This window comes from Plectropomus leopardus, chromosome 8, assembly GCF_026936395.1.
Source record: "Plectropomus leopardus strain MGB_pleo_1.0 chromosome 8, ASM2693639v1, whole genome shotgun sequence".
In the NCBI taxonomy this organism is placed as follows: domain Eukaryota; kingdom Metazoa; phylum Chordata; class Actinopteri; order Perciformes; family Serranidae; genus Plectropomus; species Plectropomus leopardus.
The window spans coordinates 21408769-21428662 of NC_142183.1; the positions used below are offsets into that span (position 1 = coordinate 21408769).

The 19894-nt window shown below is 37.1% G+C and overlaps 2 protein-coding genes across 3 annotated transcripts; one reads left to right on the plus strand and one right to left on the minus strand.

The window, feature by feature from the left end:
- Nucleotides 1–668: 668 nt before the first annotated feature.
- Nucleotides 669–5186, plus strand: LOC121948396 (uncharacterized). Of its 2 annotated transcripts, none has more exons than XM_088081155.1 (6): nt 669–857; nt 1797–2114; nt 2286–2543; nt 2635–2760; nt 3000–3107; nt 4626–5186. In XM_088081155.1, exons 1-6 carry the CDS (start codon nt 809–811, stop codon nt 4808–4810), a joined length of 1044 nt encoding a protein of 347 aa, XP_087937281.1. In that variant the 5' UTR covers nt 669–808; the 3' UTR covers nt 4811–5186. The 2 variants fall into 2 exon arrangements, with proteins under 2 accessions (XP_087937281.1, XP_087937280.1); XM_088081154.1 differs by having other exon boundaries at nt 671–857; nt 2635–2850.
- A 4062-nt stretch (nt 5187–9248) lies between these two features.
- cdx1a (caudal type homeobox 1a) lies at nt 9249–15713 on the minus strand. Its single transcript, XM_042492790.2, has 3 exons — nt 15040–15713; nt 13083–13231; nt 9249–11539 (listed from the first exon to the last, which is right to left on the minus strand). The coding sequence occupies exons 1-3, from the start codon at nt 15377–15379 to the stop codon at nt 11354–11356; spliced, it is 675 nt and encodes a 224-aa protein (XP_042348724.1). The 5' UTR covers nt 15380–15713; the 3' UTR covers nt 9249–11353.
- Between the last annotated feature and the right edge of the window lie 4181 nt (nt 15714–19894).

The following is a 19894-nucleotide window of genomic DNA, read 5'->3' on the forward strand; positions in this document are numbered from 1 at the left end:
GATATGGATGACGAAATGCCAGTCACTATGGAGACAAATGACACATTAATGAACAATAGTATAGAGAACTTTTGCAATGGGAGACTAAACAGGATGAAAAAGACACAGCAAAGTCAGACACAGCAGAAGCTAACTTTGTAAACTGTAAATGCACGCTCACAGACCCAGAGATCTGCTGCCACCATGAGTGGAACTTGGTTACAGCACAACCGTGATCTTTCTGCTAACTTCACACTTGAGTGGTTGTTTGCTAAGTTGTTTCATTTATTTGTAGGTATTGAGCATTATTGTAACTGATGGTTGGGTACAGCATGGCTCATAAGCATTGTTGTTCTTGCTTATTTGGTGGTGGTTTTACTTAATCCTCTTGAGAGAAATTTTGCCAATATCTCTCAGTCTTGGTTGGAGTCTTAATCCTTATATTCAGTGAAACTCACCATAGCCAGAAATGGACAGACGTAAGTGTAATCAATTAGAAATGTCAGCTGTCAGTCTCAAATCCTCTTTCAGTGCAGAGGAAGAATGCTTCCCTCTCTTCCACTCAGTCCATCACACACAGAGGCTGTCGTGTTGGTGGCTTAAAGGGGAAGTAAAGCTGATATCACTTCCTTTTCTCTTCGCTGCCTATAAAAAGATGAATATAACAATGTGCTGGTCGGTGCAAAGTTTTCACACGTTCTCCTCTGAAGCTAATCACCGACGGGAAAAATTTTGGTCTGTTCAGTGTAGGATGTGCAGGTTTACTCCTGAATGAAAGTTTGTGTGGAAGCTGCTGGCTGGATCAACGGAGGCTGTGCCCCGAAGAGACATGGAAGCTGTGGTTGGACTGTTAGTGATGATACTGGGAGTCTGTCATGGTGAGCTGTTTGAATTATGGCAATAATAACACATCAATATTTAATTTGATATTATGTGAATAAAATGTTTTACAGCTTTAACTTTTTACCCAGCTTCTGGTTTCAAGTATAGCCATAAGTAGTATGGACATTATCCTCCGTTATGTGCTACATCGTCAAAGTACTGTAGTCTGGATACACCCGTTGGTTCTAAAGAAGTTACCACTACTTTAGATACACGGATCACCTGACAACTGCCGTCACTGTCTGAGCTTTTCTAAGTTTCAGTTGCTTTAAAAAGAGTCTAGTTATTTCAAATAACTAACAAATCCAGAGATCAGTTATACTTTATCAGGCATGCACATAATTTCTGGCAGAGCAGACATTTAATTAATCCAGTGAACCCTATCTTTCCTCTTAAATTATTCCTGAAATCACTTTAAGATTAAAGATGAAACATTGAGTGCCATAATACCTTGTCCTTGCATTTATATAATGTTTTTACTGAAACTTTTTTCTTCATATCATCACTGATGATATAGAGTTGAACTGTTCTTGATATCTTCCACATTATTTTATATGTTTCCCCCCTCAAATACAGCCTGAAATATAATTTGGCATCTCTGGGGGAGTTGGGTGATCTACTATAACTTCAAATAAAACTCTGAGTGTGAAAGAAAAAAAACCCAGCATGATTTTGTAATGACTGGATGAGGATAACTACAGTTAATAGTTTAACCTTAACTGTTCTGCAGTCACATATCTGTGTTACGCTCAGCTACACATCAATAAATGCCTGTTTACATAATGTATTATGAGAGGAAAAGCTGCACTAAATAAGTATTGTTTTGGATTAATTTTGCATCTGTCTAAAATATTGTCAAGGCTGTTCCTTTTGTTGAGAATAAATGATCAAAATTTTGATTTTTCAAAATTATAATTTGTTTTGTTAATTTCCAGGTGTGGAAACCTCTTGTGATGGCAGATTTAATGGCACTCAGTGTTATGGACCTTTGGGAGGAACTTTGGTCCTCCAGCTGATGGATAGCACCTCAGAAATATTTAGATACCAGTGGACAAAAAATACAATACGAATGCTCCTTGTGAAACAGAATCAGATTTTGTTAAATGAGTTCAGAAACAGATCATCATTTACTCCCAGCAATGGAACATTTCAGATCAATGACCTGAGCAGGAATGATGAAGGTGAATATAAACTTGAAATCTTTGATTCAAGGGGACATATATCAGAGCTGCGGACTCTACTGACCATTCAAGGTGAAAACTATGTTTACTTACTGGGAAATTTAGTAACATTGATAGATGTGAGATACATGTATCTCATACTGCACATTTTCTTTATCTTTTTTTATCTGTTCTGTATCAGAAACTGCATTAAATAACCAAGATTCTGTTAGTATGAAAAGTCACTGAGTTTGTTTCCTTCAGCTCCTGTGTCCTCTGTCCAGCTGGTCTCTGAGTGTCTGTCCCAGGGAGAGATGAGGGTGTTCTGCTCCTCTGAGGGAGGGGACAGTCCTCAGTACAGCTGGACTCTGGATGGACGCACACTGACAGATGCTGAGCTCCTCTCTGGAAACACTGAGACAAACAGCATCACTCTGAAGCAACACGTCTCAGGACATCTGCTCTGTACAGTCAGGAATCAAATCAATAGTGTCTCGAAAGAAGAGAACATAACCAACTGTGGTGAGTGAGACGATGGGTAGAAAACAGTTTTATGTTATTGACACTGATGATTAAGTGCACATCAGTCACTGATCTGTTTCTTTTCTCACAGGCTTCATATTCATAAACTGCACCATCAATGATACAAACATAGCACAGTGGGTGTTTAAAGACAATAACACCCTGTGTATTACAACAACAACAGCTCCTACCACTGTCAAAGAAACCTCCACTGTGGGTAAGGAGACTGACAGCACAATTAACCCCTGCACTAATATCACATCCTCCAATCAAACTGTGACTTCTCCCAGCAATGGCCCATGGTATAGTAAGTGAAAAATAACTCTGCTGCAGTGGACTCATTAGAGTCATTACCACCTTTTTTCTTTGTCTGTCTTTATGAAAGAAAAAAACTGTAATGATTGCTAACTTAAAGATTTCTGTGTCCCTCCCTTGTGTATTTTATCATTAAAACAGGCAACTTGCCGATAATGGCTGGTGTACTCTCCGCACTGGTACTACTGTTAGTGGTCGGGGTGGCTGTCGTCTGTGCTCAAAAGAAAAAGCAAAACAACAAACCTAACGGTACAAAACAAAACTTATTTCTCATGTGTTAATGTAAAACCAAGATTTTACCGTTACCTCTTTTTGAGTCACTAACCAATAATTATTTTTATTGCTCTGTACAAAAAATATTTGTGTCAACTTAAAAAAGTTAGTGTCCAGGCTGCATTCAAATTTTAAGTTGACTGAATTTAAAAAGATACGTTGAGGAAATTTTGTAACTTTTCACCCTGTGTTTTAAAATTCAGTCATCTTTAAAATCTCAGGCAGCCCCAACACTAACATTTACGTTAAGACAAATAATTTCTTTTTCAAGTGCATGCATTAATCTGCTGATTATTTTCTCCATTAAGCAGTTAATTGTTTGTTTTGTAAAAATAGTGAAACGTGTTTATCACAGTTACTCAACAGAAGTGACACCTTCACAATGTTTTTTATAATTGTAAAATGATTTAAACGGGATAAAAATTATTGAAGTAATTAAATCATCTGCTGCTGTTTCATTAAAAGGACAAGCAGCATTTGTGACGATTGAACCATGTTTTTTTGTTTTTTTTTAAAACTATTTTTATTTGTGAAAGCAATGCAAGTACAACATTTATATATTTTTTACATATCACCATTTTTTCTTTTGGTCTACCAATTAAATCACAGCTCAAGAAGCTGTACAAGAAAAAAATTACAAAACAAAAAAAAAACAAAGCAAAAATAAAACAACATAAAAGAAAAATAAAAACAAATAAGTAAAATTACTAAGTAAATGGAAAAATGTAGTGAAATATAAGTAGAAAGCCACATTAAACGGAAAGATTCAAGAAATCTCAAATTTGTACTTGAAAGAATACTTAACCCACAAAATGACCATTTGTACATGAGTTTTTTTCTGTGGTTTGACCTTGAATTTGTGAAGAAAAACGTTTTTCTTGCCTCCACAGAAAAGGTGGACACATTGATTTATTGACTGATTGTGAACCACGTTTAGAAACAGCAAAACTATCAAAACATCTGTTTACAAACTTAAGTCATGCAATATATTCTGAGTCTGATTTATCCAGTTTTATGTTCAGCACTTCTCAAACACATGCACTTTCAATGACATATGTCAGTATTGGAGTCTGACTTTGAGGAAAGCAGAGATAGGTGTTACTTTCAGTTCAGTTTTAAATGGTAGGGTTTCGGCAAATATGCATGTTTGGGAAGTACTGAGCGTACGACTGGATAAATGAAGCTGATTATACTGCATGAGCTGTGTGAGAGTTTGTAAACAGGTGTTTTTTGGCGTTGTTAAACATGGTCCCCAGTGAATCATTAAATCAGTGTTTGCAGTTTTTTTCTGGAGTCATGTGAGAAAACCAAAAATGTTCTTCCTGAATTCAAGGTAACATGGCATGACTGTTGACTTACAAATAGTCATTTGGTGAGTGAAGTGTTCCTTTAAGCAGAGCCCTGGAGTAGATGTACTTAGTTACATTCCATCACAGCTTACACTGAGTATATGTAGTTAAATATAATTTTCCACTTCTTTCTTTCTCTCTGCAGAAAATGATGAGCAGGAACTAACCTATGCTGATGTCAGGATTTGGCAGCGGCAGGGGAGGCAGATGCAGCAAAGGGCAGAGATGGAGGTGGAGTATGGCCAGGTCAAGTTTTCAGAGCGACCTCGGCAGACCGTTGAACCAGCCCAAGATGAATGTGTGTACTCCAAGGTCCGTAGAGGCAGGTGATTCATGGTGTTGAGGGTTTTTACAAAGACTGCACCACTGACAATGGAGGACATGTCAAAATGCGTAAACCTTTTTCACCTTTTATTTAATGTGATATTCAATAGAAAATCATTATTAATATTATCATTATTATTGTCTCCATCTGTTGCATCACAATGGGGCTTGTTTGTATAGATGAATTTTTGTAGACTATTTAATATTTTCAAGAAAATATATTTGTAATGTTTTCGACAATTGTTGCTCTACCCTCTTTATATTAACAGTATGTTGTATTTCTTTGTTTTTACTTGTTTCTAATTTATGAGCATATTTGCTTTTAGTTTATTGTTAAATCACTGTAAACTCATAATAATTCCAATATAAATTTCAAGAATAACATTGTCATGTTTTTATTACTTTGCAGTGATTGGCTGGTGTCATTGGTACATTTATTTTGGTCTAAAGTGACTACTTTTAACTTCATGTAAAAGTTCTAAAGTTTGCATAGATTAACATGTATTTATTAAATAGATGTCGAATAATAGTTTAGGGTCAGACTAAATCAAATATACCAGCAAATAGTAGCTGCATTAGTAGTGTAGATTTAGGTTCAGGGTGGTGTGTGGGAGTTTATCTCAAATTTGCTATCTTACTTTGGCTGTCTTGCCATAAAGATAAGTTTGTAGAGAAAAGTCTTGTCTCACAGGAAGTTCGCAGTAACCACGTATTTTTTTCCATGATGTAAACACTTCTGCTTTTTCTCTGGTATGTGTTTTCAGTCTTACAAAATTGGTTTCGCAGTTAATGGAGGTGTTTTTTATTATTGCATTATTACATTTGTGTCCCCATTAATGCAGTCATAAATATGGGTGGCCTGTGTAGTGTTTATTGTGCTTGCTCTAATATAAAAGTTAGGGAGGAAATATTTCTATTTTAATAGAAATAACATACAGTCTAATTATATTATATTTTAGAAGAGGCCCGCAACAGTATGTGTGGCTGCTCAGTGTTTCTTATGCTCATGAGTTAGCAGCGAAGGAGGAACACTTTTAAAAAAGGGCTTACTTTTTCTGTGAATAAGGAGAACTTAGAGAGACACATTTTAAGGAACTTAAATTGTCACACTGTGAGCAGTCAGTGTGTTTATCTTTTAACACCATCATTTTTTTTCTATGCATAGTTTGACACGTCCTATGTCTTTGTGGCTACCACTTTAGGAAGTAAGTACCACAACAGAAATATAGATACTAGTGTTACTGCGCAGTAGTAAGACTTTGTGATGATGTATTAATCTTAATTGATAATAATTGTTTCTGGGTAAAGAGAAAGTCAGTTGAGAGCAGTGCAGCTGACTTGTGATTTTTTGTGATTAATATTAATATTAATATTAATATTAGTAAGTCAACCATCAAAATGGTTCATGATTAAAAAACAGAGGCCATTTGTCTGGAATTAAAATTAACTACATGCAAGTGCAGACTTGATCAAGTAGATTTCATTTATAGCAATTTTCGTGCCATGAGCAGTAAAGTCAGTCAAACTTAAACTGACAATAATGCACAACAAAATTTAAGTTTTTAAGTATTGTCCAAACACTGCTCTCACTTGGAAATGCACAGTGTTTTCTACACCAGTTTCTGAAGAAGAACGATTTAGAAAATGAGACCACAGATATCACACAGTAGATATCAGATTCCTATAAAATACTCAACTACTCTACTCTCTTGGTTTTCCTGCCTCCTCTAGACCTTTTCTGAGTTAACAATTGTGGAGTGTGGGAAGTAAAACAAAAATAGTTATTTTGAAATGATATTCACAAGAAATTTCATAACCTGTGGTCGTGTATCACATTTTGTGAGCATGTGAAAAAACATTTATGCAAAAAGTGTGTCAAAAAACCCCATCATCATTAACAATAACAACAACAAAAAAAGCCCAAATCCAAGTTTGCGGAAGATGTAATTCAGTTTGGCAGCTGTAGATATTTTCTGTTTACAAAGATTTTTGCACAAATTAAAAAAGATTTACACACAGTTGCACAAACAGGGTCAAAATGTGTGCTTGTAGCTTGTAACTTTAGTGTCATTTACAAAAAATAGGAACTGTTGTGTATCCTTCGCTCAGACTTTGTGAAAGCGTATTGTGAAAATGCTCCTGCGCAAAATGTTTCTACATTTTTTCACACGTGCAAATGTATGTGTTCACAAAATATTTTTACACATGGACAAATTATATCTATAGCTGCACCACACATTTAGATGCACAAAATGGGATATATAGAACTGCAGGCTATGAAATCATTTTTGATCATTTCACAAGCGCAGAATGTTAATGACCCTTGTTTGCCTTCCTAAGTGTGCTTGACTGCACAATAAACAGCGAGAGCAGAAACAAATTCAATACAAGCTATCGGCTAGTTGAATCAAGTCTCACTTTTGTAAGTTGATTTCTCGACTCGTCGACCTAAGAATGTACAAACAAAGCAACTCATAGTGGACATTTTGGTTCACTATGACAACACTTTGATATGTCAAAGCTGTTATCAGATGTTGTTGAATCTGCCAAGGGCCTTTTGGTCTGGGCGTGGATTCAGGAAGTGCATGGCGAAACCTTTGATCCCCAGGCAGAGAACCCTTCTTTTCTCAGCTCAGTATCTCTCTCTAAAAATGGTTTACTTCTGTTTTAAGCAAAACATATTTTTTAAATGCAGCCATTATAAGTTAATTTTTCCTGTGTTCATTTTGACGATTTCTTTTTTATAGTTTATATCACACCAAGTGCTTCGAGTTGTTTATTTGTTGTAGATTTAATAAAAGACAGAGGTTATATGATTGGTTTGGTTTGATAGTGTGAGGTTAAAGGTTGACAACCACAGACTACCATTCAGCTGATTCACAGAGCCATAAAATTGGTGTTTATGGTTCATGATAGTTGCAATATCCTGAAACAGCCTCCTGAATCCAATTTTTTTTTAGTTGAGCCCTCTGGTTGAACCTCTGTCATAATCTTCTGAGCAAATAATTGACAACACAAATGAAGTGTAATAAAGGTGCTCCAAAAATCAAGAATCCTTTTGCCATCTAATCAGTCAGCCACTTTGTTTAGTACAATAATTATACCAGAATGTTCAGTATTGTTGCAGCCATTAGCCATTTATTATGTGTACAACATTTGAAATCCATAGAGATGACTGTTGTACTTAAAGCGTTTGATAGATATGCTTCAACCATAATCAAACATTTATGTTTTCCTCATAAAAAAAACCCACGTGATTTTATCAGTGTTGTGACACATTCATGTGATGTTATCCTGTCAGATTATATTTAGTTAACTATAAAACCAAGACTGGTGCCAGTTCTTCAAACCTTGGCACGACAGTGTCTTCTAAGGATATCCATCAGGAGACTTATGATTTAATGTTTAAAGAATTGATCAACTTTTTCGCAAAAAGAAAGTAAATGGTTTGATTCAAAGTAGTTGACATGTAATTTGGGATTTGCACTGCTGTTTTCTCTGGGACAGGTCAAATGTTAAGAAGTGCAGTCGTATAAAAATAACTATAAAAACATTACAGATTTCTGTGAAAAGACCATCTGGCAGTGTAACCTATATTACTGTATGGTTCAATATACAATTATGATACAAAGCAGGGGTCTTCGCAGGTCAAATTTTTTCTTTAAACTCATGTTTTAATTAAGTCGTTTTGTGGGCATGTAAAGCTTTATAGCATTGGTACAATTCCTCATTGATGGCATAATCTATCTTCTAATGTTTGAGAAATTGTGGTGCAGTAAAAGCGGATATACTGATATACAGCTGGTGACTATGGGCATATCACAGTGCTAATGAACAGAGAGTGCAAACCACATCGATAAACCTTTGTGCCGAGCATGCTTTTTATATAATGTGCTGGAAAACCAACATAAACTTCAGTGTAAACATTTGAACATGCAAACAGATTATTAAGGTTGTTTAGAAAGAGAAACTGGAAAGTCTTGCATGAGTTGCACAAAGTTAAGTGGTACAGTGGTTCACTTTGAATCCAGTTTTTGCAGACCTTGATGGTCAGAGCTAAGTTTACATTGCTACATTTGCAACTTTCCTTCCTCTTTAAAGTGACACACAAACAGGAACAACCTTGTGTGTGAACATTCTTATATGTACTGGGCAGAACTCTAGACACAATAAAATACTGTAGTACAGTTTAGACATACTGTAATCCCAAAAGACTAAAAAAGGAGAAATTTAAAATACTCTGATAAAGGCAAATGTCTGTATTTAGTGTTACAGTGCTGGTAGACCACGAGTCATGTGGCAACAGTTTTTCAGGATGTGGCCAAATACTGCTGTCTGAGTGTGATATCCCACAGCCATTTTTAAACACATTTGCTCTCAGTTCCTAACTGCTATCTCAGTGGTGTTGCTAAAACGTAAAAACAAACATATTTATGAGTCAAAATGCAAAATGTTTTAACAATTTATTTTCATGTCATAATATACAACTGTTAAACAAAAAATGGCAAGTGATGACATTTGCATTTAATATCAAACTGTCATTGCTTTTACTTCCTTTTTTAAAAAAAAAGAATTTCTGTGCATTCAACATTTCCATTACACTCTGCACAGCTGCCTTCCTCTGCCTACCCGAAACCTATTGGTTTATTCTTTTCACTGGTCTATTCCCTGCATTACAATTCAACAGAACTTTGGCCTTATCTCTTTAAAGTTTTTTTCTTTCTCGTCTTTCCCTTGTAGTAACAAACGTAATGCTTTCTGCTCGCTCTCTATTTCCTGAAAAGTGAAATGCTACTAAATAGGTTAATTTGCATCATTTTTCTTCCCTTCCCTTTATTTTATGCTCAGGTTGGACTTTCTGATATATGTCCTCATGCAGTCAAATCAAATTAGAGTCAGGGCAAAGGGAGGCAACTTGCTCCGGAGCAGCACGTGCCTCCTTAACCCCTCTCCCAGCTCCTGTGTCTTTGACAAGAAGTCATGTGGAAATGAATAACTGTTATTTTTTTTACATTTTAATTTCCATTATCATTGTTTTAGGCCTAAAGTGTGTCAAACATTCTCCAATTGTAAAAATGTGTAGCCTAAATTGAAAAACAATTTAAAATGTCTTATTGCATCCAACGTCTGCGGCCTGGCACCTTTTCTTCTAAATTATGGCAAAACCTAAAGAGCGGTGGTTAGTCTTGAGCTGCTTGGCTACCTATGTATTCCAAATCCAAAAAGGAAAAATCTCAGAGGAAAATAGCAAAATTTAAAGTATGCTGAAAGATTTGTTTGGTTTCACTGTCAAAGCTGCAAAATAAAGTAACCAAATAATCCACTGCAAAGTCACATTGTTTATGAATGCTCCCTCAGGGTAGTTTAGACTTACTAGACTGTTACCCTAATTATGTGGCACAAATATGCTCTGCAGCTCAAGACAGACTTTTTTTTATGTTAAAGGTTCCTGACACCAACCCATTAGGACACTGGTTTCCAACCTGGGGGGGTTACAGGGGGTGCAAGGCCGTCTTGATTTTAAGAAAATGTTAACAAAAAATTGCAGTTTTCCTATAACTCAATATTTCTGTAAAGAAAAATAAATTGAATTGTTATTTTTAGTTATATTATTGAAAGTATGTATATAATATATACTATATTATTATTATTATATTATTATTCAAGATCTCAACAAAAATCTCACAGAATAAGGGCATGCTGAAGACCTGAACACAAGCTATGATCTCAGAGCTTTCTCTAAAACAGCCTCATCCTGCATTAGAGGTAGGCAGTTAAAACTACTTAAAAGCTGGTAGAACAATGGCCAAGTGCCTGAGAGAAGAAAACACTGACTGTCAAAAAAAGAAGCCTATTATGTATGTATGATTGTTAAAAATCGAACATAACACAGACAGATAAGTCATTGATTTTTTTTTTAAAAAGAATATCAGGAAAACTCATCACTGATAAAATAATTACAGGAAATAATCTGCTCCAAATCTCTGTATTATTTTACACAAACTTCCTGCAGTTATTGCATTCACTTTTGGGGTAAATAGTACAGTTTATTAGTTGCTCTGTACTGTTATTGTTCATCACTGAGTATAATATGAAATATACATAAAATATGTCAGGGGATTGTCAGTTTACTCAATGACAGAAAAGGGGTCACTTAAGAAGGCCGATTTTCTTTTTAACACCTAGAGATGGGAAATGCATTGTCACTTCCATCAGCCAAGATTAAGACACATTTATACATAGTGTTAAAGAAGGAAGAATAACTGAAATGCTGTTTCCACTGTGGCAAGTTATCCATGATTCTCCATTGGTAAAATCAGTGCCATGGTGTTGAAAATGATCCATATTAACGCAATAAAGTCCTGTGATTGGCAAATGTCCACAAGAGATGATCGGTGTGACAGACATGTAGCGCTGGTCATTGTGAAAGGCAGGAAGTGCAGCATTATAGCATCATCATTGTCTTCATTCATTCAGTGGTAAACTTATAAAAACAAAACAGGCTATGTACATTTTTCATGCTGTATCAGTCTTCCATGTGAAATCCATCTAGTATTCCTCAGATATTGTATCAGACAAAATGTTGCTGCTGGGGCTGGTGGTGATGTGGGTGTCAGCGGGTCCACCCAGCGCAGGCGGGGTGGGTGTTGTAGTGGAGGCCTGCTGAGAATGCTGCAGCTTCTTTCGGGTTATCTTCCTCTCCTTGGCACGTCGGTTCTGAAACCAGATCTTTACCTGAAATATCAACACCAAAATATATCTATTAGGTATCTTATTGGATATTAATTACACATAATGAGAAATCTTGTATCTGGTAATTTATCTGGTATCAAATGTGTTAATATTAGTGGATGGTGAATTGCAATGAGTCTGCTCTTTGTGTATCTTTTCATACACCCTGCCTCACATACTTTGTCTGAAGTTTAGCAATTTCCTCTATTCCGAGAATGACTTTGTTGCACTCAACTGTGGGTACGTTGAGCAGAATGAGTAAGCAGATGAAACAATAATAACTATAATAATAGCATCACAAGAGCGAGAGTGAGGGTTTCACCATTAATGCTACTTATGTGAGATGTTTTGTTTGGCCACATAACATTATGATTTATAGAGGTTTCTGCTGTTTCATCTAAAGCTGATTTCTTCAAATTGACTGATTGCAACTTTAGCTTCCCACTTGACACAGTTCCTCCTTGGGTTCTGAATATTTGGGTCATGTGCCAAAGCTCATGTGAACATTTTGTAGCCTCAGGGAAGTCAAAGCTTGGCTATTTTCGGAAACAGAAACGTTCGCACTAAAAGTTAAATCACTGATGCTTGAAATGTTTTAGTTTGCTACAGTGTGACATATCCAGTCGCTCTGTATTTGGATGTACTGTCACGGGCAACAACACAACAGTGTAATCGGCTACATTATTGCAGAGTCCCCACTCATTGCTTGTGAACATGTTACGTCGCCACAGGCTTGTGTGTGACTGCTACGTTTCACTTTTCAAGCACCTCGACTGAATGTAATCTAGTTTGCATTTAGTCAGAAAATATATATATATATACTCTTTTGGTCAATGTTTGATCCTCATTTTAATATCACATTTTGCCACCCCATTGCATCTGCGTGTGCAGCGCAATGCATGGAAAGCTAGCATAGCATCAGCTAACTGAGCTAAATAACACAGCACCACAGCTAGAAACATATAAATATGATTGGTTGATGCTTCACAGCAGCATGATAGAAAAACTCAGAATTGACCTTGTTTGCATCTCAACAGTTTTACTATCATGTCTGTGATGATGTTGGTCAATGGGGAAAATGCTTTCTGGGCTGCAGGGAATTTTTTTTCTGCAATACTGTGCGTGGCCACCGGGAAAAATTTGCTGCAAGGGGAAGCAGCTTTGATGGGAGCCTGGTTGTGGCGTGTTTGTTGATATTTTCAGAAATGAAGCTGGGCTTTTACTCTAAATTTTGGCAGATGGGAAGTTGATATATTGTAATTTTGGATTTAATAGAGTTCTATAATATGTCTGAGGAGAATATTCCCAACGGCCTCATCTTTTTCCGCTGACACATAGCCTTTGCATTACCTACACTACAGGACTCACTCACTAGCTCACTAAATTGTCAGCCTCAGTAGTCTCTGGACACCAACAAAAGCGTCCATGTTGCCGTTGCTTAGCAGTGCTCCCATGTCTTTACCTCTAGAACGTAGTGCACAGAGCTTCCCATGACATTGTTACGAGCTCACAAGGTCCATTTGAACACAATTTGCTGGAGCCTCACCTGTCTCTCAGAAAGGCTCAGTGCCATTGACAGCTCAGTCTTCCTTCTCATGGTGATGTAGCGGTTGTACTGAAACTCCTTCTCCAGCTCCAGGCGTTGCTGGTCGGTGTACACCACCCTGTACTTGTCCTTAGTACGAGTCTTTGCTCCTGAATCACGCAAAATAACGCTGATTTAGTAAGACAACATACTAGTGTGCATGATTGACTGGCTTAGTGAATGTAAGTGAAAAGGTGTGTGAAACATGATTGTAATGTTAGTGAGTCACGTGCACTGTGAGCTACACAGATGACTAATTAGAAGAAGTCTGGTGCCATGTTCAAGTTCAGGCGCCACTTAAAGCCTCATCACCTCTATTAATCATGCTAACTATTACCAATGTAAAGACTTCTCACTGCATTGCATCAGTGGTTCTCCTTATCACTGTGAGTGGTATTTACATAGGTGTTTACACAGGCAGCTATTCATTGACATGCATGTTAACACGCACACACACACTCTTAGGAAAGGGTGAGTCAGAGTTATTGATCTGAAATCTTGAGCATGTGACAGCATCGATCGAGTCAGACCAAGGAACAGACACTGGTGAGGCCTGAGGGTTCGCATTTAGTGGAAATTTGGTTTGACTTCTGCAGACTTCCTGTAGTGCTGGTGTTATCTAGCTAGGTTGTCACCCTTTTTCACCCACCCAGTGGACAGAGAGGGTGGGGAGTGACACTTTTGCAGACTTCATGGCCGCCACTGTTAGCTTTGCATTGACATTTCAAACCGTGCTGGCGGAAGGGAGAGGCGAAAAGCTTGATGGATGTGTGTGGGAAGTCAGTCTGACTTTACTTTGTGTTGAAATTGTTCCTGTCTATGAATATATGTTTTACCACATCTGTGCACCCACTCAAATCCTGGCTTTTAGTTTATCATCATCATGTGATTGCACTATGGCCTGTTTAATAAAAGTAATTTTGAGCATCCTCAGTCTTAGGGTAAGGGTTGTATCTTAGCTAAACTTTACCAGTTAGAGCAATTAAACAACATTTAAGATATGTGATTTGTGGTCATAGACCAGACCATTGTAAGTATGGTTATTTATGGTGGAGGGAGGGTCATGCCTTTCCCCCAGTCACTAAATAAGGCTCAAGGAAAAATACTTGTACTTCAGGGAGGGTTGTGATATTAAAAAAACAACAAAAATCAAAAACAACTTAGACATATCCACCCCCCTACCGCGATAAATAAGGTACAGTCCCTAAAGTTTTTTTTTGAAATATTTAACTATATTTATATCTTATTGTACACAGTAAAATCTGACAGGTTGATTTTAATTTTTAAAAAATCTATGAAACTGATTGAAAAAAACAAAAACCCCAAAACAACAAAACTATTAGTCTTGATTAATGTTTACCCACTTGATAATGCACTTGTATTTACTTGATTTTGTGAATTTGTTGCAACTCAAAAATGAGAAGATAAATTAAATAAATCTTTCGAAGTTTTAGCAACTTCAGTCAACCAAGTTTCCTGCTTCACATGTCTGTATTCTGCTGGTTGTGAACTAGTCGATCATATTTGTCATTTCTCAAACATGTTATCAAAACAGAACTTGCAGATCTCTCTCTGCATCAAAACCCTCTTTGTGATGAACAAGTTAAGTCAGTTTAACCTGATTTACTGAAGTTGTTAACACTTATAAAAGAACAAAGTAATTCTACTTGTCATATTTTAAGCTGCCACAACTTCAAAAAATTAAGTAAATACAGCAACATTTTAAGTAAATATAACAATAATATGTAAAGTAAAAATAAATAAGATTATTATTTACTTTCCTTTTTTCAAATTGTTAAGTAAAGTAAGATCAACTTCTCAGATTTAACAGTGCAATATACTGCTTATCATTGGCCAAAAGAGCATGTAATCACACCAAACGGCCTCTACATTGTGCCTTGTCCAGTAGGAGTCCCACCTGAGACGGACGGTCGGATGGGCTCCTGTGGTTTCCTCCTGGAGCTGAAGGGGTCCTGTCCGGAGATGAAGTTGTACGGGGTAAACGACCCTCCTCCCGCCGCGGTGGGCGTGCCGCTCAGCTCCGGGGAGGAGAAGTTGACCTGCCCGGCGCCGGGGCTTGACCCCGGGAAGCTGTACGGATACTCCTCCCGGGGAGCGTAGACGGAGTTCCAGGCACTGGTCGACGGGTCACCGACTCCCGGGACGTGATGGTAACCGGTGAAGTCATACGGAGGCGGAAAGTACTGACCGTTCAGTGACAGTGTCTGGTGTCTGGCTGACTGTGAGTTGGGGTACATCCCGGTGTCCTCTTGCGACAGGTAGGGTGACTCTCAGGTAGACCTCGGTGAATCAGACCACCAGGCGCATGTTAGGCCTCCGTGTTTATTCCCAGCAGGCTCTGCTTTAACGCTCTGTTTTCACTCCAGTCTAAGGTCCAGCTACCTGTGCAGTAAGACTACACACACCTTTATAGATTTACTGCCGAGGAGTTCAAAAGTATCATCATGACGTCACGTTTTACCTGAGACCCACCTGCTTTCACGTCTTGGCGACGTGGGGGCATTGACCTCACTTTAGCCATGGTGCCCTGGTGGATCACTTTGATAAGGCCATCATGTAAGATGTTCCTGAAGTGTGCAATGTGCACGCGCGTGTGCACGTACATGCGAAATGGCTCATGTGATTTCCAGCACAGAGATTGTAAATCGAGATTTAAGAGGGCTCAGTGGTGGTAGAAGTATATTTAAAACGGACCACGATGTAGGGCATATACACAAGGCATATTCACAATCTTATCTGTGAACAAAGGTACCTGTAAAGCACAGAAATTTGACAAGCAAAATGACAAGTAAAAGTATTCATTAGGCAGGTCAGTAGGGCAGTAAACACAATTTTATGAATGCTGAGGCCATAGGTTCAAACAAGGTCCACATTGCCCGACCCATGCAAAGTCTACAGATGTTTCATTTTACCTTCAACTGTGTTTTATGTTAATGTAATCTTATCACATTGTTTATTTTTACTACACTGCTAGGTGTGCAAGGTATGTCTTGGAAACCTTAAATACTTTTAAAAATAAGTAGTAAAATATGTGTGAATTTAAAGTATTTAAAAGAGAGTATGGTCATAACCAGCTCTCAAAAGCCCAACATGTGAAATGACTGTGAAATGGTAGAACATAAACTCATTTTGATGTTATGTAACGCCCCAAATATTCAGAAATATTACAGAGAATAGGATGGTTTGGTAAATACATGGCTTTTCCTGTAGGTATTTTACAGTATACCGTATTCCACTATTAGTATTATTATTAATATTAGATTATTCTGACAAATTCCTAATGGAAGCACTATCTTGATGTAGCTACATTGAGGTTAAACCAATTTAGAAGTTAAGTAAAATTTGGTAGTTTCAAAGTGACACATTTTCTAAGCCGATCCTTTAATTTAAATGTTAGGCCTAAACCTTTAAAGTAGTAACTGACTCCATCAGATAAATGTAGTGGTTTGAAAGCACAAAATTTGACTGTCAAAAGAAGTGAAAGTATAAAGAGGAGATGTGAAGTGCCTCATAAATGTACGTATATGCAGTACTTGAGTGAAGATAATGTGTTACACCAGTGAGAGGACCTAATGTATATGCTTATCAACAGATGGTGTTAAGGGCATATTTTTAACTCCACTAATATGTTTCCCTCCATCGGGTATGTGTTTTTAACATTAGCAACAAACATCCTCTTCTTATTCTCCGAAGTAAGAAGAAGTAACAACAGTAAGATAGGGTCTTTTCTTGGGTCTTCCGCGTTATTTTAATTGAGTCTTTTAATAGTTCAGAATGCAGGAAGACAAATTTGATACGATTATAGGATGTTATTCTTTGGTTGTGACTCTGAGGTGAAGAAACTCAAAGAAACGTAGTTGAAAAACAGACAGATGTAGCTTTTAATGATGTTTATAATGATTTCCATTTGAAAAAAAATCACTATTCCCATTACTTTCTGTTATGGGTAATCAGCTACAAATGTGTGGCAAATGCACATTTACAAAAGTTGGCTATTCCAATTAAGTTTAAAATCATGGTAATGTGATATGGGTTTAGTAACCACTATGTCCTTGCTTAAAACAGCCACATGAGGGCAGCAAAAAGCTGAATACTTGCAGGTAATTTACCAGGTCTGCAGTTCTTCAGAGATACAAACTTTTGATTAATATAAATATGTTTTTTCATATGGTGTTAATACTCAGAATATCATGCTGTAAAGTATACTGTGTATTCCATATGTTGAGTTTTTCTGTTGGTCCATCTGCATCTGAGTCTACCAAACATTCATAAAAGATTCATGTTAGTGTCTTGGTCAGAACAGTCATTATCTGCTATAACAACTATCTGCCTTTAGCTTGAAGCAGGCGCATGTTAATGGTTAGAAAAGTGCTACAGGCCTGAACATTAAGGAAAGTGCAACATTAAACTTATATCTCAAAAAGCTTGAAATACAATCATAGCCACCACGTGAAAACAGCTTGACTAAAAATAAGGAAAGGTGGTTTTAGCACTTACAGTATACATTAGAGTATGTGTTGATGTGCAAAGCAGACTGTTTGGGTCTAAATGTGCTGCCAAACATTCAAAACTCCAAAATTTACAGCAACTGTCTGCTGCTGTGTCCCAAAAATGAAATCCTGAGCTATTTTCAGGCTGTATAAAACTTTTATTTTATTATTTATCTAAATGATAGGCTACTTCAGACGGTGCAGCTTAAACAGTGTTCCCACTAGTCTGCTTGTAGTCGTCCCGATGTTCAAGTTCATCGAGGGGGAACTAATAAGAGGCTTGTCGCCCCTTTTCACCAGTCCTAAAAGCTCACATGTGTTAGAGAGCTGCTGTAGGTGCCCAGACACACCCAGAGCTTTCATCTTCCACAGTCAGGCTTCCTCTAAGGCCTATTAAAGTCTGCAAAAAGCCAACTAACAGTACTTATCGAGTACTAAACAACTACAACATGTTTGTAAGATTCTGCCTCACCATGACAGCCCACCACTGAAAAGTGGAGAATGGTATATGTTATTTAAATGCTGAACAAGAAGCATTATTATCATTTATTATGATAAACTCAACAACTCAAACAAAAAGTGGTCATTAAGCGATGTAGTTTACTCAGTGTTACAGCAGTTTCAGTTATTTGATTTGATCATAGAGTGTGAGGCGGTCTGCGCACCCACTCTGTCTGTCTGTGTTAAAATGGCCTCACTGACAAAAGGACAGGACACTATTTCAACACAATGCAGAACTGTATCAGGTAACTTTTCTTGATGCACAAAAATCATATTTTTGTTTTTTTGAATCTTTAAAAGAAGACTGAAAAAGTTGAATCAATTTTGTTTTTATTCTGAATGGAACCCAACCAAACTTTCCAAACAGCAACATAAACACATGATAGAGTGAGAAAAAATAAAAGCAAGTTCGCTGTACCCAGTTTAGTTTTTTCCTCTTTTTCTTTTGAAAGTAGGTACATTTTTTAAATGAATTTTCTGCCTTTATTGGACAGTAATCAGCAGAGAGCTGACAGGAAATGAGAGTCAGACAGAGGGACGACCTGCAGCAAAGGTCCCAGGCCGGACTCGAGCCAGGAATGTTGCGATTAAATGGTCAGTGCCTCTCATACACACACACACACACATAGAGGCTGCCAAAAATGTCTTTATTTCATGCTTTCATTTTGTGGTTTTCTCAATGTAAATGAATCAATAATTTGGGATTGCTGCTCCATCTTTTATTTTCTTAACTTAAGTGAAAAAAGCCCATCAAAAGTTCTAAATTGAATTTCATTAATTCTAAAATCATGTCCTAAAATTTCTTATTTTGTCTGAACAATATTCCAAAAAACAAAGCTTGTCAGTTAAAATAAAATCACATAAAAAAACAAGCACCAATTCTTCACATTGTAAAAAACCAAGAGTATTATACCATTGATGGCAAAATTAAAATGAATCAATTATACACTATAAATAGATGCTAAATATTTTTTTGTGGATTGACTAATGAAACTAATTGTTTTTAGCTCTAAATGGAGTTTTTGTATTTTTGGTATATTTATTTTTTTGTATTATTATTATTAGTGTTAGTATTAATAATACTAATACAAATACTAAGAATAGCTTATGTTTATTTTTATATCTTTAATTCAATCACTTAAATCACTGAGTGCAATATCAGTAAAGCCAGTAGACAATTATAAATTCCTAACTGTATTGACTCATGTGCAATTATACTTTGTATATATCAGCTAGCAGCTAACTCACCTTAGGTGATGGCTCTTAACTGTTGTGTATTTTACATGTTCCATTGTTTTCTGAGTTTCAGGTTTGGGGCTGAACAGCATGTGAATCAAGTCTTTAAGCACCTCCGGCTATTACATCCATCCATCTTCATCTATCAGAGGTATGTTGGGTTAAGTTCTGGGTTTCAGGCCCCCGGCTGCTTCTAGCTCATGCCACCCCTCCAGGGGCCTGCGGGGGCTCGTGTCTGTCAGACACGGAGAGATAACTTTTAACTTTATCCAAAATCCAGAAATAATACAAACCCGGGATCAGAATACACAGTGGTGTGTCACATTCTGCCTCTCTGTCCCTCTGTCCAGTCACATTTTCACTTCCTTAAACCTGAACTCTGCCATTCTCTTCCTGTCCACCAGATGCCCTCTGACTTTTTCTCCTCTCAGTCACCTCACTCCCTCCTGCCCTGCAGTAACCCCATTCCCGTCTGTCCCAGTCACCTGATCTTCCTTGCTCACCTGTTCCCACAACCTTTTTAAC

Bases quoted from the DNA above. Each gene is read 5' to 3' on its own strand.
- cdx1a (XM_042492790.2), bottom strand. From the start codon at position 15,379: ATGTACCCCAACTCACAGTCAGCCAGACACCAGACACTGTCACTGAAC. The intron at 13,232-15,039 runs GTGGGACTCCTA...TGCGTGATTCAG, and splicing joins CATCCGACCGTCCGTCTCAG to GAGCAAAGACTCGTACTAAG. The intron at 11,540-13,082 runs GTGAGGCTCCAG...TTGATATTTCAG, and splicing joins TGAGCCTTTCTGAGAGACAG to GTAAAGATCTGGTTTCAGAA.
- LOC121948396 (XM_088081154.1), top strand. From the start codon at position 809: ATGGAAGCTGTGGTTGGACTGTTAGTGATGATACTGGGAGTCTGTCAT. The intron at 858-1,796 runs GTGAGCTGTTTG...GTTAATTTCCAG, and splicing joins GATACTGGGAGTCTGTCATG to GTGTGGAAACCTCTTGTGAT. The intron at 3,108-4,625 runs GTACAAAACAAA...TTCTCTCTGCAG, and splicing joins GCAAAACAACAAACCTAACG to AAAATGATGAGCAGGAACTA.